At 46.0% G+C, this 22,138-nt stretch overlaps 1 protein-coding gene across 1 annotated transcript in view; it reads right to left on the bottom strand.

Moving 5' to 3' along the window:
* Positions 1–235: 235 nt before the first annotated feature.
* The window catches only part of LOC121275999 (uncharacterized protein C10orf67, mitochondrial-like), a 151,498-nt gene continuing 129,595 nt past the window's right edge, over positions 236–22,138 (bottom strand). The window contains exon 9 of the mRNA XM_041183943.1: positions 236–325. Within this exon, the coding sequence (XP_041039877.1) occupies positions 236–325 (90 nt within the window). The remainder of the gene's footprint in view (positions 326–22,138) is intronic.

Here is a 22,138-nt window from a genome sequence, read left to right as displayed (position 1 = left end):
ATTGTACAAGAAATAAAGCACTGAATCTTGCATAGTGACCATTTGTTTTACATCAGAATGGGTTTTATCTGCTATGGGTTCTTTTTAAATTCTTCAGTGCAAGATTTGTTAATGAACCACCATTTTCCAGATAAAAGTTTACTCATCTTAAACAATGGTGTCTAGCGTGCTTTCTGCTGGCTAATCCAGATTTTAAACACACTTGCTCCGTTCATGACAAAGCATACCTGACTGTTCAGAAAATCAGACTTGCTAGTAGTGGCCCACTTACCTTCAACTTTGTAGCAGTTAATACACTTTCCATTTCTAATTTCTGTGTTTCCAACTGTCAATACAAAAAAATGAACAGAATTTGTTACGTGCTATACATCAGTTCCTGCTCAATGATTTCCTAAGAAATCTACATTGCCCTTAAACAATTAAATATTCTGTTTTTTATCCCAAATCTTGAAATTATTTTCTCCCTTGACCAGCACTGCACCACATACCACTGCAGATGCAGCAACTTGAGGATGTGTGAAAACAAAATAGGTTGACTTCATGAAATAAATATGGATCACAGAAGTTATCTCAACTCACCCAGCCAGAAAAGATCTACAGTTTCTTACCATTCTTTGCCGTCACATTATTCAAATATAGTAGTAGTTATATTACTTGTAATCCTCTACTAGCAATGCAGAGATATTGAGTTCAAATCCCACCCTAGAAAGCAGTGAAATTTTATTCAGTATATTGGCAGGCTGCAACCCGAAAAAATAAATGTTCATGAAAGCTGCTGGATTACCATTAAAGCCCAATACTTCACTAATTTCTTACAGGGAATGGAAGCTGACCCACCTACCCAGACTGAAATAATGTATTTTCAGTTCCACACTAGGAGCAGGTTTTTCTGGTCAGCAAGCGGGGGCGGGGCTCGCTCGCTGACGCATAAAATGACACAGGGATATGTCGGGTGTGCGTCCCGACGTCACCCTGCATCATTTAGATTTTCAGCTTGGCGGGCATGCAGCCGATTTAGCTGCGTGCCTGCCAAGCTGTCAATGGCCTATTAAGGCCATTAAAAAACTAATTAACTTGATTGATGGACCTGCCCGTCCAACCTTACTGTTGGCGGGCAGGCTGGGAGCCCAGGCGGGCCTTGGAAAAAGCATGAAACCTCATCCATGGGCAAGACGAGGTTTCATGAAGGCTTTTAAATATTTATCAAATGTTTAAATAAAAGTTGAGAACACGTCCCAACTCATGTGACAGTGTCACATGAGGGGACATATCAGGGAAATTGTTTTATTACCTTTCTGTCAACTTCTGAATCGGAGCCGATCTCCCTGAGGCAGCACTTTGCCTCAGGGAGATCTGTGCGGTCTTTTGTGCGCGTGCATGAAAAAGCGCGCTCCCAACTGAGGGAATCTCCCCCAGCCTGTTAAGGGAGCGCATAGCGCTTCCTGGTGCACATCATGCTGGGCGGGCCTTAATTGGCCTGCCCACGTAAAATGACAGCGCCACCCCAACCAAGGGTCCCCGCCGATTGGAAGGCCAGTCACCGGCGCCTGCTCCTGCACTTCCCTACGCCCCCCCCCCACGGGGGGAAAATGTTCCCCTAGGAGCAGGATTTAATGCCAAAAGTGCGGGTCCGACAGCGGACCTGGAAGTAGATGGCATTGCCGTTTGGGGCGAATGTGGTCGGCTAAATGTGATCACGTGGCAGCTGGCCAATTAACCTGGTAGAGATGCCTGGGACCAACCAATCTATTGCATAGTTAAGACTTCCTCCAAAATGGATTCCAGCATTTATGTCAGGCTAACTGGCTTGTAGTTTCCTGTTTTTTCTCTCCCTCTTTTCTTGAATAGAGGTATTACATTTGTTAACTTCCAATCTGTTGGGTTCATTCCAGAAATATAGAGAATTTTGAGAAACCATAGCCAGAGTATCCACTAACTCTGCAGTGACCTCTTTCAGAATCCTAGGATGTAGGCCATCAGGTCTTGGTGATTTGTCAGGTTTTAGTTTCTCCAGTACTTTTCCCCACTGACATTAGTTACCTTAATTTCCTCATTACCTTCTACTTTTGGTATGTAAGTTGTGGCTTCTACTGTGAAATCAGACACATAATATTGGTTCATTTTCTCTGCCATTTCCTCAATCCCCATGATAATTTCTCTTGTCTCTGCTTCTAAGGGGGGCTTATGTTTACATTAGCTACTCTCTTCAGTTTTATATACTTGCAAAAGTTCTTACATTCTGTTTTTATATGCCTGGCTAATTTACTCTCACGTTCTAGTTTTTTTCCCTTTTTGTCAACTTTTTGGTGCCCTTTCCTGTTCCAAAACACTCCCAAACCTCAGACTTACTACTATTCTTTGCAACATTAATAGTCTCTTCTTTTAATCTAAAATTATCCTTAATCTTTTCAGTAAGTCACAGATGGATCTTTCTTCCTGAGTTTTTGCTTTTCAATGGAATGTAATTTTGTTGAAGTGTTTGAATTGTTTCTTTAAATATTTTCCACTTTTTAGTTATGCCATTTTTAAAAAATCTGTTTACCCAATCAATCTTAACAACTCTCTCCTCTGTAATTGGCTTTGTTTAAGTTTAAGATTCTTGTTTGTGATTGGTTTCAAACTTTATGTAGAATTCAGTTGTATTATGCTCGCTACCTTCCAGCGGATCTTTTACAATTACTTTACTAAGTAACCTTGCCTCATTACACAATACTAGATACAACATAGGCAGGAAGAGTGACGAGGTCCTGCAGTGGGAGTTCAGGGAGTTAGGCAGAAAGTTAAAAAACAGGACCTCTAGGGTTGTAATCTCAGGATTACTCCCTGTGCCACGTGCCAGTGAGGCTAGAAATAGGAAGATAGTGCAGCTGAACACGTGGCTGAACAGATGGTGTAGGAGGGAGGGTTTCCGATATCTGGATCAGTGGGATCTCTTCCAGGGCAGGTGGGACCTGTACAAGAAGGACGGGTTGCATCTAAACTGGAGGGACACCAATATCCTGGCTGCGAGGTTTGCTAGTGTCACTCGGGAGGGTTTAAACTAGTATGGCAGGGGGGTGGAAACCAGAGCAATAGGTCAGCAGGTGAAATAAATGACTGGGAACCAGTGAATATGGCCAATAGGACTAAGAGGAAGGGCAGGCAGGGAGAAATTACTGAACACAGTGGGAGTGGGGGTCTGAATTGCATTTGTTTCAATGCAAGAAGTATAACAGGCAAGGCAGATGAGCTTAGAGCTTGGATTAGTACTTGGGATTATGATGTTATTGCTATTACAGAGACTTGGTTGAAGGATGGACAGGATTGGCAGATAAACGTTTCAGGATTTAGATGTTTCAGGCAGGATAGAGAGGGGTATAGAAGAGGTGGGGGAGTTGCACTGCTGGTTAAGGGGAATATCACAGCTGTACAACAGGAGGACACCTCAATGGGCTCTTGCAGCGAGGCAATATGGGTAGAGCTCCGGAATAGGAAGGGTGCAGTCACAATGTTGTGGGTATACTATAGGCCTCCCAATTGCCGAAGGGAGACTGAGGAATAATTATGTAGGCAGATTTTGGAAAGATGTAAAAGCAATAGGGTTGTTGTGGTGGGTGATTTTAACTTTCCCTATATTGACTGGGAATCACTTAGTGCTAGGGGTTTGGATGGTGCAGAATTTGTAAGGTGCATCCAGGAGGGCTTCCTGAGACAATATGTAGATAGTCCAACTAGGGAAGGGGCAATACTGTACCTGGTATTAGGGAATGAACCCGGCCAGGTGGTCGAAGTTTCAGTAGGGGAGCATTTCGGGAAAAGTGACCATAATTCAGTAAGTTTCAAGGTACTGGTGGATAAGGATAACAGGAGTCCTCGGGTTAAGGTGCTTAATTGGGGGAAAGCTAATTATAACAATATTAGGCAGGAACTGAGGAATCTAGACTGGAGACGGATGTTTGAGGGCAAATCAACAACTGACATGTGGGGGGGCTTTCAAACGTCAGTTGATAAGAATTCAGGACCGGCATGTTCCTGCTAGGATGAAGGATAAGCATGGCATGTTTCAGGAACCTTGGATAACGAAGAATATTGTGAGATTAGTCAAAAAGAAAAGGGACGCATTCGTAAGGGCTAGGAGGCTGGGAACAGATGAAGCCTGTGGAGAATATAAAGAAAGTAGGAAGAAATTTAAGCAAGGAGTCAGGAGGGCTAAAAGGGGTCATGAAAAGTCACTGGCAACCAGGATTAAGGAAAATCCCAAGGCCTTTTATACATATGTAAAAAGCAAGAGGGTAGCCAGGGAAAGGGTAGGCCCACTCAGGGACAGAGGTGGCAATCTGTGTGTGGAGCCAGAAGAAATGGGAGAGATACTAAATGAATACTTCTCATCAGTATTCACCAAAGTGAAGGACTTAGCGGTCGATTTGTCTAGGGAAGAGTGTGTAGATAGCCTGGATCATGTTGAGATCAAAAAAGGTGTTAGGCGTCTTGAAGAATATTAAGGTGGATAAGTCCCCAGGGCCTGATGGGATCTACCCCAGAGTACTGAGGGAGGCAAGGGAGGAGATTGCGGGCACCTTGACAGAAATCTTTGTATCCTCACTGGCTACGGATGAGGTCCCAGAGGACTGGAGAATGGCCAATGTTGTTCCGTTGTTTAAGAAGGGTAGCAGGGATAATCCAAGAAATTACAGGCTAGTGAGCCTTATGTCAGTGGTAGGGAAATTATTGGAGAAGATTCTTCGTGGCAGGATTTACTACCATTTGGAAGCAAATGGGCGTATTAGTGAGAGGCAGCATGGTTTTGTGAAGGGGAGGTCGTGTCTCACTAACTTGATCGAGTTTTTCGAGGAAGTGACAAAGATGATCGACGATGGAGGGGCAGTGGATGTTATATACATGGATTTCAGTAAGGCCTTTGACAAGGTCCCTCATGGTAGACTGGTACAGAAGGTAAAGTCGCACAGGATCAGAGGTGAGCTGGCAAGATGGATACAGAATTGACTTGGTCATAGAAGACAGAGGGTAGCAGTGGAAGGGTGATTTTCTGAATGGAGAGCTGTGACTAGTGCAGTTCCGCAGGGATCAGTGCTGGGACCTTTGCTGTTTGTAGTATACATAAATGATTTGGAGGAAAATGTAACTGGGCTAATTAGTAAGTTTGCAGATGACACTAAGGTTGGAGGAGTTGCAGATAGTGAAAAGGATTGTCAAAGGATACAACGGGACATAGATCGGTTGGAGACCTGGGCGGAGAAATGACAGATGGAATTTAATCAGATAAATGCGAGCTAATGCATTTTGGAAGGTCTAATACAGGCAGGAATTATACAGTAAATGGCAGAACCCTTAAGTGCATCGACGAGCAGAGGGATCTGGGTGTACAGGTCCACAGGTCACTGAAAGTGGTAACGCAGGTGGAAAAGGTAGTCAGGAAGGCATTTGACATGCTTACCTTCATTGGCAGGGGTATTGAGTATAAAAGCTGGGAAGTCATGCTGCAGCTGTATAGAACCTTGGTTAGGCCACACTTGGAATATTGCGTGCAATTCTGGTCGCCACATTACCAGAAGGATATGGAGGCGTTGGAGAGGATGCAGAGGAGGTTTACCAGCATGCTGCCTGGTCTGGAGGTTATTAGCTATGAGGAGAGGTTGGAGACACTCAGATTGTTCTCTCTAGAGCGACAGAGATTGAGGGGCGACTTGATAGAAGTTTACAAAATTATGAGTTGCATGTACAGAGCAGCTAGTCAGAACCTTTTTCCCAGGGTGAAGAGTCAATTACTAGGGGACATAGATTTAAGGTGAGAGGAGAAAACTATAGAGGAGATGTGTGGGGCAAGTTTTTTACGCAGAGCGTTGTGAGTGTCTGGAATTCACTGCCCGAGGAGGTGGTGGAAGCAGGTATGATAGTGGTGTTTAAGAGGCAGCTTGACAAATACATGAATAGGATGGGAATAGAGGGATACAGACCCTGGAAGTGCAAAATGTTTTAGTTGACGGGCAATATGATCGGAGCAGGCTTGGAGGGCCGAAGGGCCTGTTCCTGTGCTGTACTTTTCTTTGTTCTTTGTTCTAGATCTAAAATAGCTTTATCCCTAGTTGGTTCCACAACATATTGCTCCACAAAGCTGTCATGGAAGCATTTGACAAATTCACCTTCCAGAATACCTTTTTCAATTTGATTGGTACAATCCATATGAAGATCAAAGTCCCCACAACTATTCCATTGCCTTTGTTACATGCTTCAATAATTTCGTGTTTAATGCTCTGTCCAATGGTATAACTACTCTTTGGAGGTATGTAAGCAACTCCCACCTGCATTTTCTGACCCATACGATTCTTAAGGCTCAATTTTCTGGCTGGCAGGGGTGTGCGGAGTGGGTGCAGAGTGGGAGCAGGTGGGCGCAGATCTGATTGCCGCTCGTGATCAGGTCCACGCCGCCATTTTACGTGGGTGCACCAATTAAGGCCCATCCAGTGTCCTTCACGACTCCCATGCATAGCAGGAGTGGGCGAGTGGCGTTGGGCACACTCAGCCTGCCGGGTCCAATGGTGACCCTGTGGCCTGCATAAAGGAAGGCCTGGCAGCCTTGGAAAGGCTGCTCACAGTGGCTGGGTGAAGGGCTCTGCAGAGGGGCAATGGAGGTGATGCAAGTCCAGAGGGTAGGCCATCAGGGCAGGCTAGGCCGAAGGGTAGGGTGGGGGGGGGGCATGTGCCCCTTGTTTTTCCGATGACTGCCTTGCTGCCTTTCTCAAGGAGGTGGCAGCACGGCAGGAGGTGCTGGCACCCCAGGACGGGAGGAGGTGGCAGAGGTGGTGAACTTCCGCGATGGGGTGTGGCGCACCTGGATCCTGTGTCACAAGTGCTTCAATGGCTTGTTGCACTCTGGAAAGGTGAGGACAATATTGGCATTGGTCACTTAACCCGGCAGGACGTTTTCCCCCCTGCTGCTCCTCACCTCCCCCCACCGCCCTGCACCAAGTCTGATTGTAGTGACTGCATTGAATCATTGATGGCATGTGTCCTTGCATGTGGTGCACTGAGGCCCACATTACTGTTTTGGGGGCAACCTGGTGGAGCTGCACCTAGGCGCAGTGCTGGAACTCCAGGACATATCAAAGTCAAGGTGATGACATGCCGGGAGGGGAGCTTCACGGTGGCATGGCAACGAACTATCTGCTGCCTTCTGCACTCCACGTGCTTGCTCCTGCTTGCTATGGAAGGATATACCGTGTGGTGCCTCATGTGATGTAGGCAGCATGTGGCCAAGGGGGGTGGTGGGGAACGGGCCTAACATCTTTGTGTGAGTGTTTGGCAGCAGTGGGGTGAGGAGGCACTGGAGCCCTGATATGTCCCACTCTGGTTGGGGTGGGCCCTGTGCAAAGAGAGTCCATGTACAATTTGCACAAATCAATGCTCTTCTCTCATTCTCAGGGGAAGAATGATCATAACGCTGCAGGGCGTGTGAGGGCTGGTGGTGGCCAGGCACAGTTAACCATTCTCAGCCGGTTTGAGCAGGAGGTCCTAGATTTGGAGAGGCACCATGCGCCCAGGTCCACTGGTGTCGGTGAGGCTGAGGTGACAAGGCCAGGTATGTATGCTCAGCAGTGAGGTCACCATTGTTCTCCCAGCAGCCATGGCAATGCTGAATGTTAAGTGATTTAATTTTGCAACATGGCTTGACCATTGATTATGGAAGGATGAGCGCATAACGATCCGGGGGACAGTGATGCGCTTTGTCATTGTCTCCACGTTAACGGATCCAATGTCCTTGTTCTTCCTTTCAGCATCAGCGGAGCAGGGCCAGGAGGAGGAGCAGCAGAGGCCCACTCTCGCACCTGAGGGCCCCAAAGTCTCACCAGCGTCACACCATCTCTACCAGGCAGGCATCAGCGCAGATACTAGCACTTCGGTGGGAATTAGAACATTGGCTAGTGTCCCGAGACACAGCGATGAGGGCACTTCACAGTTGCTGGAGGAGCTGGCAGAGACAGGGAGTGTCCATAGCACCAGTAGTTGGAGGACTGCACGGAACCAGGCACATGCTCAGTCGGTGCCTGGTGATGTGCCTCTGGAATCGTCCACAACGCAGCAGGGGCAGGAAATGTGGCTGGGTGTGCGGGAGCATCTGGGGAGATACATGAGGCTATGCTTGGCTTGGTCTCCAGGGTGGAAGAGTCCATGTGGACGATCGCTGTAACAACGAGCCACATGTCTGAGCGCCATGCACCCCCATGGAGAGTTGCGACTCTTGTGGAGAGGCTCCTCCAAGAGACCCATCAGGGCTTCCTGGGGATGCGCTCTGACCAGTAGGCCTCACATCAGTACTGACCTCAGCTGGTCAGTGCCAGTGTGGGAGACGGTCTGGGCACCAAGTTTCCCAGCTTGGTACCCATCCATCCACGATGAGCAGGGAGGTCCGAAGCAACCTCACTTAGGTGCAGCAGCTGCCTGTCGTCTCTGCGGGCACCTCTCAGGGTGCTCCGGATGAGGGCGGCAGTTCCTCCGCCCCTCTGCCAGTGACCGTTGCATCCGGTGAGGCTGCGACGACTGGGGAGATGCCAGCTGTGGAACTGGCCACTTCCTCCCAGGTGGGGCCAGCACAGGTTCCACGGGCCAGAGGATGACCGCCAAGGTCAAGGCCAACAGGACAGCAGAGTCAGCAGGCTGTCTCAGATGCCACTCCCAGCGATAGGCAGCACCAAGACGTAGCACCCGGAAACGTAAACATAAGGCACCTTAGGCACACCACGGGTTTATCACTGGTGCTTTTGTGTTGGCCCAAGATGAGGTCTATGATTTGCTTTGAATTTAAACACCATTGTCATTTTTTTTGCTTAAGTTTCTTTGCTGTGATATTAAATTCAGACATGTGACCATGGCTGAGGGTGCCTCTTTTCTTCAGCATGTGTATGGTTTCCAAGAATGTTAAGAGTGCTTTGGGGGACATTCAGCTTTATTAACAAGGCCCTTAGTGACTCTTCCTAACCTGGTAGATTTTTCAGTGGGGTATCGAGTATGGAGCCTACAGCCCAGGCTTGTCCTGGCGGTACATCTGTGGTGTGCTAGCTGAAGTTTCATTGGATTAAAGCCTCCCGGGTGTCCCTGCCTCCCTGGAGTATGCCCGGGTCAGTGTCTACCCCCTCAGCATTACCCTGTGCATGCTTATCCTCAAACTCACTGCTGGGCTCATCGTGTGCAGCCGCAGCCACTGCGTAGACGTCTTCATCGTCCACTGCGCCCCCCCCACTTTCCAGCACAAGATTGCGGAGAGCACATCATGCTACCACTATCACCGACACATGATCTGGGGTGTACTGGAGTGCGCCCCCTGAATGATCCACGCATCGGAAGTGCATCTTGAGAAGACTGATGGCTCTCATCACCACAGCCCTTGTGGAGGTGTGGCTCCTATTGTACCATTGCTCAGCTTCTGTTCTTGGGCAGCGGAGAGGCATCATAAGCCACCTTCTGAGGGGATAGTCCTTGTCACCCAGCAGCCATCCATCAAGCTGGGCTGGAGCACTGAAGAGACCTGGCACCTGGGAGGGTTTGAGGATGTAGGCGTCGTGGGAGCTGCCTGGGTAGAATCTGCATCCTGTCCTCACACACTATCTGCACGTTCATGGAGTGGAATCCCTTCCTGTTGACGAAGGCACCAGGCTCACTTGCTGGTGCCTTGATGGCCACATATGTACAGTCTATGGCATCCTGGATGCAGGGGAAGTCAGCAATCGCCGTGAAGCCTCTGGCTCGTTGTGTATGGCTTGCCTGATCCCAAGTGGATGAAGGTCAATGCACGGCTGAACAGAGCATCTGTAACCTGCTTGACACATGTGTGGACAGCTGACTGGGAGACACCGCAAAGATCACCCACCGACCCCTGGAAGGAGCCAGGGGCATAGAATTTGAGGGCAACTGGGACCTTCAGAGCCACTGGCATGGGGTGTCCACCCACACAGTTAGCGCAGATCTCAGGCCCAATCATCTGACAGATATAGTTGACTGTCTCCCTTGAGAGACGGAGCCTCCTTCGGCACTGCACCTCAGACATATTGAGGTAGCTGCTTCGCCGCCTGTATACGCTGGCAGCTGGATAGTGGTGTCTTCTGCGGCCCCTTCCGCCTTGATCTACCTCTTGGCCCTGCACTCCTTGTGCCTGCGTCTATCCTCCCAAAGTTGGCTCCCCTGGAGGCTGAATGTGCACTCCTGGCCTCCTCCCCCTTCTAGCCCTCCCTTCCTCCTCGTGGGGGTGCCTCCAGTGGACAGTTCAGCTCCCATTCCCAGGCTAAGGGAAGGCTTCCTGAAACCTGCAAGTCCAAAAAAGATTCCTCATTGCAGAGTGCTGACCTGAAGGTTAAGAGTCCAGACAGAACAGCTGGTATGTGTTTTGAAGTATTGCAGATCACACAGGCAAGTTTCAATAACTTTGAAATATCAATACTTGAGAGAGCACACTCACGATCCCAGTGAGCCCTCTTATCCCACTTGTGGATGAGGCTTATACAAATGTGTCCTACCTGCCTGCCTGTTGTGCCTGTGTGCCGCCCCAAAGATTGCACAGGCGCCAAAAAATCGCGGTCGATTGGAACCTCAAGGGCCTTAAGTGGCCTGTTAATTAATGGCGGGCACGCGGCGGATATCATCGTGTGCCCGCCCAATGAAATATTGCGATGGCACACAGTGACTTCGGGACACTCATGTCATTTTACGCGTGCGTGCGGGGCCCGCCCCTGCACACCAATGGGGAAATTTGACCCTTAATCTCCTTCCATACTGATTCTACTTCCCGATTTTCTGAGCCAAGATCCTTTCTAACTGATGTCCTTATGTTATCCGTTATTATCAAGGCTACTCTTCTTTTTCCATTCTCCCTACCTTTTTGAATTGCTGTGTACGCTGGAATATTTGTTTCCCAGCCTTGGTTACTGTAACCATGACTCTGTAATAGTGATTAGATCTAAAACATTTATCTCTATTTGTGCCATTAGTTCATCTATTTTATTGCGGATGCTCTGTATATTCAAATAAAGTGACTTCGCTTCTTTTTTTTACTAATATTCTATGCATGGACCTTACTCATTGATGCACTATTACTCTTTGTCACTTCTTATCCCACTTAGCTTGACTTTAAGCACAGCGATATACTTTTCTATTGCCTCAGCTTTTTTCTTTGTATTTCTAAATCTCTCTTCGCCCGAATTCTCCTGCCTCTGTTAGTTTAAAGCCATTTTCTCTACTCTGACCATATTTAGTGACGCACTCTAATAATTGTCTCTTCCTGTCTGTTCCTGTCACACTCTGGTTACCATTACCCATATCGTTATCCTGCACTGTTGCCTTATATTTTCTCTTTAACATTTCAAATCTCCCCTCATGTGAACCCTCTCCCCCACTATTTAGTTTGAAGCCCTCTCTACAGCCCTAGTTATACGACGCGCCAGGACACTGATCCCAGTGTGGTTCAGGTGAAGACCATCCCAAAGGGAAAGCTCACTCTGTTTCCAATACTGGTGCTAGTGCCACATAAATCAAAGTCCATTTCTCCCACCCCAATCTTTGAGTCACACATTCAACTCTTATTTACCCTATGCCAATTTGCTTGTGGCTCACGTAGTGATCCAGGGATTATTACCTTTGTGACTCTGCCTTTTAATTTAGCCCCTAGTTTATTATAATCCCTGAGCAGAACCTCTTCCTAAGTTCTACTTTTGTTAGTACCCATGAGCACTACGACAAATGATTCCTTCCCCTCCCACTCAAAGTTCCTCTCCAGGCCAGAGGAGATGACCTTAACTATGGCACCGGGCAAGCAACACAGCCTTCAGGATTCACACTCTCTGCTGCAGAGATCATTACCTATCCCCATAACCCTACTACAATTACATTCCTTTTTACTCCCCCCATTTGAAAGACTCCCTGCATCACGGTTCTCTGGTCAATTTGCTCACCCACCCTGCATTCCCTGCTCTCATCCACACAACCTGCAAAAACCTCAAACCTGTTGGACAAGTGCAGGGACTGAGTCTCCTCCATTATTACTTCTGGGTCCCCAAACATTCCTGACTCGCAGTCACACCCCTGACCATGGCCCAAATCAGAAGTGCCCAGCCTACAGGGCGTGATTGTCGCCTGGAATAAACTTTTCCCTTCCCTGATGCATCGCAGTACCTGAAGTTTGGACTCCAACTCATCAACTCCGAGCCAAAGTTCCTCGAGCTACAGACAACTTATTGCAGTTGTCTTTGTCGTGGATTACACTGATGCCCACCAACATCCACATGCTACAGCTGCAAGACATCACCTTCCCTGCCATCTTCATTGTGGTGCTTCACATCTTTTTTGTAGTATGAAAGCCAAATCTGCACACAGGCTCCAAGTTTGAACTATCAAGGTTCTATATAAGTTTAACATCACTTCCCTGCTTTGATATTCTATTCCTTTAGAAATGCATCCTAGTACTTTGTTTTCATTATTCATGGCTATACCAACTTGTGTTGCTACAATTAGTGATGTATGCATCCAAATTCCCAGATCATTTTGTTCTACTCAGGGAAATTGGACTCTCCCTGAAAATGGATAAAGAGTGCATTTAATCTATGTCTATTGATTAAAATGCAGGCAGCATGCTAAATTAGCAGGAGGCTCAAAATCGTTACTTCCTAACATTACTTAAAGCCAACATGCAATGCTTAAAGAAGTCAGCACATCTCAATTTGTGGGTCCAGCAAGTGCTGAAAGTCACACAGGAAATGAGTTGGTCCCAGGAAACCGTGAAGTCTGCTACATGGGAGGTCTTGGTGGTGGAGGAGGAGCGAAACAGAACAGATGACCTATATCTGAAGGAGACCAGGAGGCCCTCCAGACACATGGCCAAAAGGGAGTGGGAGCAGCTAGTTGTGGAGGTCAATGACAGGATATTAGCCCTGAGGACATTGATGCAGTATTATAAATAGTTCAATGACTTCACATGAGTGGTCAAGGAAAGTGAGTGCATGTTTAACTTCCATATCCTATCAACTGCATACATTGCCTCAGACACTACTCAATTCATCACACTCCCATTATTCACCTACCAATGATCTCTATCAATCAGGGCTCATACTGAACATTCATAACTTCACCTCAGTCTCACACACTTAGCACTGCTGCAAGCCTCACGCTCACATCTTACAACTTACACATGGTCAGCTATTCAACCATGACAGCAAAACAGATTACATGGGACTCACTAACACACATCCCTCTCTCTTTGCAGAACAAAGCAGAAGAAATTGGAGGGAGCAAGAGCCAACCAGTGCGGGATTGACGTGCCTGCCTGTCTAACTCTCATGGCTGAGGTGACGTTGGCCATTATTGGAACAGCCATTGTTCAGATGGTCAGTGGTGCTTGAACCACTGAAAATAATGGTATCCTCATACCTAATCTGTCTTTTCACACACTTTCTCCAACCTCTTCTGATTTACAAGCTGCAGGTGGTTTAAGCATGCATCTCTTACTTTCCCCACCACCAACACCACCAAACACTTGTCCAATTGTAGCAAAAGCCAGAAGAGATCAACCAGCATCTAGCCCGTAAGTAGTTGATGATCTCTTTAAATAACACTGGTAGAGGCTAGTTCCTGTTGCTTCACTTGTGTTTAGCTATGCAACGTTAAGAGAGGGCACTGGTTGTAACATTGAGTCCCCTAGTCACAATGCTTGCATTAAATCAACATTGCACCCTGATTGATGTCATGGTCTGCCAGCTCTGCATACCTCTGGCAAGCATCGGCTGCGTCAACACCCTGACCAAGATTATGCCCAGGAAACTCATAACTGATGTGTGTACAAGGACGAGTTGCCATTTTGGACACTGAACAGCATCTAAAGTCCCCAACAACAGGCACCACCATGCCCAAATTCACAACCTTAGTTTCTTAGTGTAATCCTTAGGTAATAATTTGCTGCACTCCAACATGAACCATCTCACCCTGAATTTCCTTTGGTGTTATCATCTACTCTGCAACTCTTTATGCCTACTGCTTTTTGGGCAATTCTTCACATTATTAGCTATAGTCCTAGTCTGGAAATTTCGACAGCATAACTCCAAAATCTGAGTCAAATTCTGTTTTAAGTAGATGGTCGACAGCAATGCTTCCTGCACATATCCTTGTGGGCCACTTCTTACCACTTTCTGTTGGTCTGAGAAGCTTGCTTCACTCCCATTCTTTGTTTTGTATTTTGCAACCATTTTCAATCCATTGCTCTTACTGGTCTCTGACTCCACACACACTTAGGGCCAAATTTTCACTACTGAGGTGGGTAGCGTGAGTTGGAAAATTTCCTGACTCACTGGACCCACTTTTGGTAAAAAGTTCCACAAATTGCTCAATTTTCGCCCCAGGTTTTGGGGTCGGGTGGTGGGGGGGGGGGGGGGGGGGGGGTTGTGGGTCGTGTCCAGGATAGATTCATAAGAAATAGGAGCAGGATTAGGCCATCCGGCCCCTCAAGCCTGCCCCGCCATTAAATAAGATCATGGCCAATCTACTCCAGGCCTCCACGGGTCTTTTGTGCCAGCTCTTCTAAGCCCTCAACTCCCCGATATTTCAAAAATCTATCTACCTCCTCTTCAAATACTTTCAGTGATCTAGCCTCCACAACTCTTTGGGGTAGATAATTCCAGACATTCACTACCCTCTGAAAGAAGAAATTCCTTCGCATCTCAGTTTTAAATGAGTGCTCTATGTAACTATGTCCCCTAGTTTGAGATTCTCCCACTAGTGGAAACATCTTCTCAACACCTACCCTGTCAAGCCCCCTCAGAATCTTGTATGTTGCAAAAAGGTATCTCATTCGTCTAAACTCTAACAAATAAAGGCCGAATCTGTTAAGCTGTTCTTGGTAAATCAACCCTTTCATCCCAGGAATCAGCCAAGTGAACCTCTTTTGAACTGCCTCCAACGCCAGTTTATCCATTCTTAAATATGGGAACCAAAACTGTACACAGTACTCCAGGTGTGGCCTCACCAACACCCTGTACAGCTGTAACAAGACTTTCCTATTTTCAAACACCAACTCTCCACTACATTAAATTCCATCTGCCAAGTTTTTGCCCACTCACTCAACCTATCTATATCCCTTTGCAGATTTCTTACATCCTCATCACAACATGCCCTCCAACCTATTTTTGTACCGTCACCAAATTTGGATACATTACACTTTGACCCCTCCTCCAAGTCATTAATATAGATAGTAAATAATTGAGGCCTGAGGACTGATCCTTACGACACTCCACTAGTTATGTCTTTCCAACCTGAAAAAGACACATTAATCTCTGTCTTCTTTATGTTAACCAATCCTCAATCCATACTAATACCTTACCCCCAATACCGTGAGCTCCTATCTTATATAATATCCTTTTACGTGGCATCTTATTGAATGCCTTCTGGAAATTCAAATATACTACATCCACCAGTTTCCCTTTATCAACTCTACTTGTTATAGCCTCAAAGAACTCCAGCAAATTTGTCAAACATGATTTCCCTTTCACAAAACCATGCTGACTCTGATTGTGTTAAGTTTTTCTAAATGTCTTGCTATTTCTTCCTTAATAATGGACTTTAACATTTTCCCAATGAAAGATTTCTGACTGGCCTGTAGTTTCCTGCTTTTTGTCTCTGTCCCTTCTTGAACAGGGGCGTCACATTAGCGGTTTTCCAATCCGCTGTGACCCTCCCGGAATCCAGTGAGTTCTGGAATATTTCGACCAAAGCCTCCACTATCTCAGAATTACCTGGAAAAACTCAGCAGGTCTGGCAGCACCGGCAGAGAAGAAAAAAGTTGACGTTTCGAGTCCTCATGACCCTTCGACAGAACTTGAGTTTGAGTCCAAGAAAGAGTTGAAATATAAGCTGGTTTAAGGTGTGTGTGTGGGGGGCGGAGAGATAGGGAGAGAGAGAGGTGGGGGGGGGTGTGGTTGCAGGGACAAACAAGCAGTGATAGAAGCAGATCATCAAAAGATGTCAACGACAATAGTACAATAGAACACATAGGTGTTAAAGTTAAAGTTGGTGATATTATCTAAACGAATGTGCTAATTAAGAATGGATGGTAGGGCACTCAAGGTATAGCTCTAGTAGGGGTTTTTTTTTTGACCGCTTTGCAGAACACCTGCGGTCTGTCCGCAAGAATGACCCAAACCTCCCTGTCACTTGCCATTTTAACACTCCACCCTGCTCTCTTGCCCACATGTCTGTCCTTGGCTTGCTGCATTGTTCCAGTGAAGCCCAACGCAAACTGGAGGAACAACACCTCATCTTCCGACTAGGGACTTTACAGCCTTCCGGACTGAATATTGAATTCAACAACTTTAGGTCGTGAGCTCCCTCCCCCATCCCCACCCCCTTTCTGTTTCCCCCTTCCTTTTTTTCCAATAAATTATAAAGATTTTTCTTTTCCCACCTATTTCCATTATATAAAAAAACCCTACTAGAGCTATACCTTGAGTGCCCTACCATCCATTCTTAATTAGCACATTCGTTTAGATAATATCACCAACTTTAACTTTAACACCTATGTGTTCTATTGTACTATTGTCGTTGACATCTTTTGATGATCTGCTTCTATCACTGCTTGTTTGTCCCCGCAACCACACCCCCCACCCCACCTCTCTCTCTCTCTATCTCTCCGCCCCCCACACACACACCTTAAACCAGCTTATATTTCAACTCTTTCTTGGACTCGAACTCAAGTTCTGTCGAAGGGTCATGAGGACTCGAAACGTCAACTCTTTTCTTCTCCGCCGATGCTGCCAGACCTGCTGAGTTTTTCCAGGTAATTCTGTTTTTGTTTTGGATTTCCAGCATCCGCAGTTTTTTTGTTTTTACCTCCACTATCTCTGCAGCCACTCTCTTTAAAACCCTTGGATGCAGGCCACCAGGTCCTGGCAACTTGACTGCCTTTAGTCCCATTAGTTTGTCAAATATTTTGTCCCTTGTGATAGAGACTGTTACAAGATCTTTCCTCTCATTACTCCTTGCTTATCCGATACCTTTGAGATGTTTATAGTGTCCTCCACCATGAAGACCAACGCAAATATTTGTTTAAATTATCTGCCATTTCCCTGTTCCCCATTATCAATTCTCCACTCGCATTCTCCAAGGGTCCCACACTCACTTTAGCCACTCTCTTTTTATATACCTGTAGAACCTCTTGCTATTTCTTTTTATATTTCTTGCCAATTTACTTTCATAATCAATTTTCTTCCTCTTTAATGGCTTTTTAATCATCCGCTGCTGGTTCCTAAAAAATTCCCAATCCTGTGGCCTGCCAGTTTTTGTTGCTTTGTATGCCTTAATTTTTGATTGACCCCCTTTGTTAACCACGAGTGGTTCATCCTTCTCATCGAGTCCTTTTTTTTGACCGGGATAAATTTTTGCTGAGCGTTATGAAACATCTGCTTAAATGTCTGCCACTGCTCATTCCCCTTAGTCTATTTTCCCAGCCCGCTTTAGACAACTCTTTCTTCATACCTTTGTAATTGCCCTTATTTAAGTTGAGAACACTGGTTTTGACCCGAGTTGCTCGCCCTCAAACTGAATTTGAAATTCTACCATCACTACCCCCTTGAGGATCCTTAACTACAATATCTCTTATTAATCCCACCTCATTACACATTACTAGATCTAAAATAGTCTGTTCCCGGTAGGTTCTGCAAAATATTGCTCTAAGAAACAATCCCTGATGCACTCTACAAATTTGTCTTCCATCTTACCCCTGCCAATCTGAATTGTCCAGTCAAAATGCAAATTAAATCACCCATGACAATTGTAGCACCCTTCTTACACACCTCCATTATTTCCCGAATTATACTTCATCCTACGGCGAGGCAACCCTTTGGGGGCATATAGATGACTCCCACCCGTGACTTCTTCCCCTTGCTATTCCTTATTTCCACCCACATCATGATTCCACATCACAATGTATTGCTCCTATATTACTACTCACCACCGCACTGATACCTTCCTTTATTAACAAAGCTACCCCACCCTCCTTTTCCTTTTTGCCTATTTTTCCGGAACGTCGAGTACCCTTGAATATTGAGTTCCCAGTCTTGGTCACCCTGCAACCACGTCTCTGTAATAGCTATCAAGTCACATTCATTTATTTCGATTTGTGCTGCCAACTTATCTATCTTGTTACAAATGCTGTGTGCATTCAGATAAAGAGCCTTAAGCTTTGACTTTTTACCATTATTGCTCATTCTGGTTGATTTCTACCGCACTCTTCTGCTTATATTTTCTGCCCCTTCCTGTCACTCTTTGATTATCGTTCACCTGTTCATCACCCTGCACCTCTGCTCTCTTGTTTCTTTTTGATTTTTCAATTGAACCCTTCCCCCGCCCCCCACCACTAATTAGTGTAAAGTCCTTTCTACAACCCTAGTTATACAACTCGTCAGGACACTGGTCTCTGCACGGTTCAAATGAAGCCCGTCTCAAAGGAACAGCTCTCTCCTTTCCCAGTACTGGTGTCAGTGCCCCATGAATCGGAACCCATTTCTCCCACACCTTTCTTGGAGCTACGCATTTACCTCTCTTATCTTATTTACCCTATGCCATTTGCACATGGCTCAGGTAGTAATCCGGAGGTTATTACCTTTGTGGTTCTGCTTTTTCATTTAGCTCCGAGATGCTCGCAGTCCCAGCAGAACCTCTTTCCTAGTCCTACCTATGTGTTGGTGCCTACATGGACCACGACAACTGGATTCTTCCCCTCCCAAGTTCCTCTCCAGCCCAGAAGAGATGTCCTTAACCTTGGCACTGGGTAGGCAACACAGCCTTTGGGCAACACAGTCTTTGGCTTTGCTGCAGAGAACAGTATCTATTCCCCTAACTATGCTATCCCCTACTACATTTCTCTTTTCTCCCCCCAATTTAAATGGTGCTCTGTCCCACGATGCTGTGGTCAGTTTGCTCACCCTCCCTGAAGTCTGTGCCCTCGTCCACACTGGGAGCAAGAACCTCGTACCTATTGGACAAGGGCACTGGCTAAAGCTCCTCCAAAGCTAAATTTGGATTCCCATGCTTGCCTCACTTTCAGTCACACCCTCCTGTCCCTGACCATGGTCCAAATTTGATGTACTTAATCTAAGGGGTGTGACTGTCTCCTGAAACAGTGTCCAGGTTACTGTCCCCCTCCATGATGTGTCGCAGTGTCCGCAGCTCGGACTCCAGCTCATCAACTCTGAGTCGAAGTTCCTCGAGCAGCCAACACTTGCTGCAGATGTGGTCACAGTGGATCGCACCAGCATACACCAGCTCCCATATACTACAGCTGCAACATGTCGCCTGCCCAGCCATCTCTGTTCTATTTAATTAATTAATTTGAATGTTAACTATTTTAAAAGTGAATTTCTGAACTGTATTCTTCACCTGTAATCATGTCTCCTGATCTAAACCACTTGGCTAATCAAAAGAGACATGGAAGAGATACCCACCAATTACCTACCTTTCCCCTTTGATGTCACACTTCCACTCTAACAAGTAGAAACAGATCCTCCTCACCTTCTCCTCTAGGTGCTGCTGACTGCCAGTCCCAGGGTCCTCCTCTCACACTCTCCTCTTTAAACCCCCTGATTCCAGAAGCAGATCCTAAGCAGCCAGAGAGGTGGGCAAATGCTATAGCAGGCTGGTTATAAGGTCCACTTTGGTTCTCTGGGATTTCATCCCAGTTTTAGAAATTGTTAGACCTACTAGCCCTCATCCCTCATAACACCCCACGACCACCCGCCCCACATACTCCCATTGTCCCTCATACCAACTCATGTCACCCGCTATGGGCCCTCATACTCTCCATGCCACACCCATAGCCATTCACCCAGTATCCACCATGGGCATACCTTAGGAGCCAAATAGAGATGAATAAAAAAGACTTCTAACAATCTAATCCAGCTCTCACTTCTGCACACTTGATAGTGAAAAAAACTTCCATTCATAAAGTTGATTCAAAGCTTTATAAATCTTAAGTGGTTAATCCCTTATAAAAACAAACTTTCCATTTAAACCCCACATCAGAGACCACTAATCCTTTAATAGCTTTTTTAAGCTGGTAACCAAATTATGAACTCAGAACCCTCAGCTGTGATAATGGTATTTTCTAACTGATGAGAACCTAGGATCTGTGGATGAGTAGAGATATTCGGAGATCCAAGTCCAGAATTCACTGAAAGCAAATGGAGAGAGGCAACAAATCATTAAAAAGGCAAATGGAATGTGGCTTTTATATCAATAGTGACTGGAATACAAAAGGGTGGAAGTATGTTACAGCTTTCTGCATATTGCACCACAGGAAAGATATGTTAGCCTTGGAATGAGAGCAACTTACATTCACCTGAACAGATGGGATGCCAATCAAGTGGGCTGCTTTGTCCTGGATGATGTCAAGCTTCTTGAGTTTTGTTAGAGCTGCACTCAACCAGGCAAGTGGACAGCATTCCATCACACTTCTGACTTGTGGCTTCTAGATTGTGGACAGGCTGAGGAAAGTCACAGAATTTCCAACCTCTAACCTAATGTATTCTTTCATGGGATGTGAGCATCGCTGGCAAGGCCAGCATTTGTTGCCCAACCCTAATTTCCCTTGAACTGAGTGGCTTGCCAGGCCATTTCAGAGGGCAGTTAAGAGTCAACCACATTGCTGAAGGTCTGAACTCACATGTAGGCCAGGTCAGGTAAGGACAGCAGATTTCCTTCTCTAAAGGACATTAGCGAGCCAAATGGGTTTTTAAGACAATTGATGATGGTCTCATGGTCACAAATACTGACTTGCTTTCAATTCCAGGTTTCATGAATTGAGTTCAAATTCCATCAGTGCTATGGTGGGATTTAAACCCGTATCCCCAAAGCATTAGCCTGTGCTCTTGTAGCCACAATATTTATATGGCTAGTCCAGCTCAGTTTCTGGTCAATGGTAGCCCTAAGGATGTTGATAGCGGGGGATTCAATGATGGTAATGCCATTGAATGTCAAGGGAAGATGGTTGGATTCTCTCTTGTTGGAGATGGTCATTGTTTGGCACTTTTGTAGCATGAAAGTAACTTGCCACTTATCAGACCAAGCTTGAATGTTGTCCAGGTCTACCAGCATATGGACAGGGACTGTTTTAGTATCTGAGAAGAAATGAATGGTGCTGAACATTGTGCAATCATCATCAAACATCCCCAATTCTGAATTTATGATGGAGGGAAGATCATTGATGAAGCAGCAGAAGATGGTCGGGACTGAGACACTAACCTGAGGAACTGCTGCTCTAATGTCCCATGACTGAGATGATTGGCCTCCAACAACCACAACCATTTTCCTTGGTGCTAGGTATGAATCCAACCAGTGGAGAGTTTCCCCCTGATTCCTACTGACTCCAGTTTTGCTAGGAATCCTTGATGCCACACTTGGTCAAATGCTACCTTGATGTCAAGGGCAGTCACTCTCATCTCACCTCTTGAGTTCAGCTCTTTTGTCCAAGACTGTAATGAGATCAAGAGCTGAGTGCCCCTGGTGGAAAGCAAACTGAGCATCAATGAGCACATTATTTCTGAGTAAGTGCTGCTTCGTGGCACTGTCGATGACCCCTCCCATCACTTTGCTGATTATCAAGAATAGACTGATGGGGTGAAAATTGACCAGGTTGGATTTCTCCTGCTTCTTGTGTACAATACATACTTGGGCAATTTTCACATTGCCATGTAGATGTCAGTGTTGGATCTGTACGGGGACAGCATTGCTAGGGGCGCAGCTAGTTCAGGAGCACAAGTCTTCAGTATTATTGCTGGAATATTTCCCAGTAAGGAAGAAGGATTGTAGGAAGGGGATAAACCAAGCAAGTTAAGGATAGCATCAAAGTGAAAAAAAAATACAATGTGGTAAAGGTTAGTGGTAAGCCAGAGCATTGGAAAAGTTTTAAAAACCAACAGAAGATGAACAAAGAAAATAATAGAGGGAAAAAATAAGCTTTGAGGGTAAACTAGCAAGTAATATAAAACAGACAGTTAGAGTGTCTTTAAATATATAAAAACAGAGAGGCCAAAGTCAATATAGGCCCCTTAGAGAATGAGGCTGGGGAAATAAAGGGGAACCAAGAAATGGCAGAGGAGTTGAGAAATACTTTGCATCA

The sequence above is a fragment of the Carcharodon carcharias genome, chromosome 3 (assembly GCF_017639515.1).
Source record: "Carcharodon carcharias isolate sCarCar2 chromosome 3, sCarCar2.pri, whole genome shotgun sequence".
Lineage (NCBI taxonomy): Eukaryota > Metazoa > Chordata > Chondrichthyes > Lamniformes > Lamnidae > Carcharodon > Carcharodon carcharias.
The sequence above is the reverse complement of the archived record's forward strand: the minus strand, read 5'-3'. Positions and strand labels throughout refer to the sequence as shown.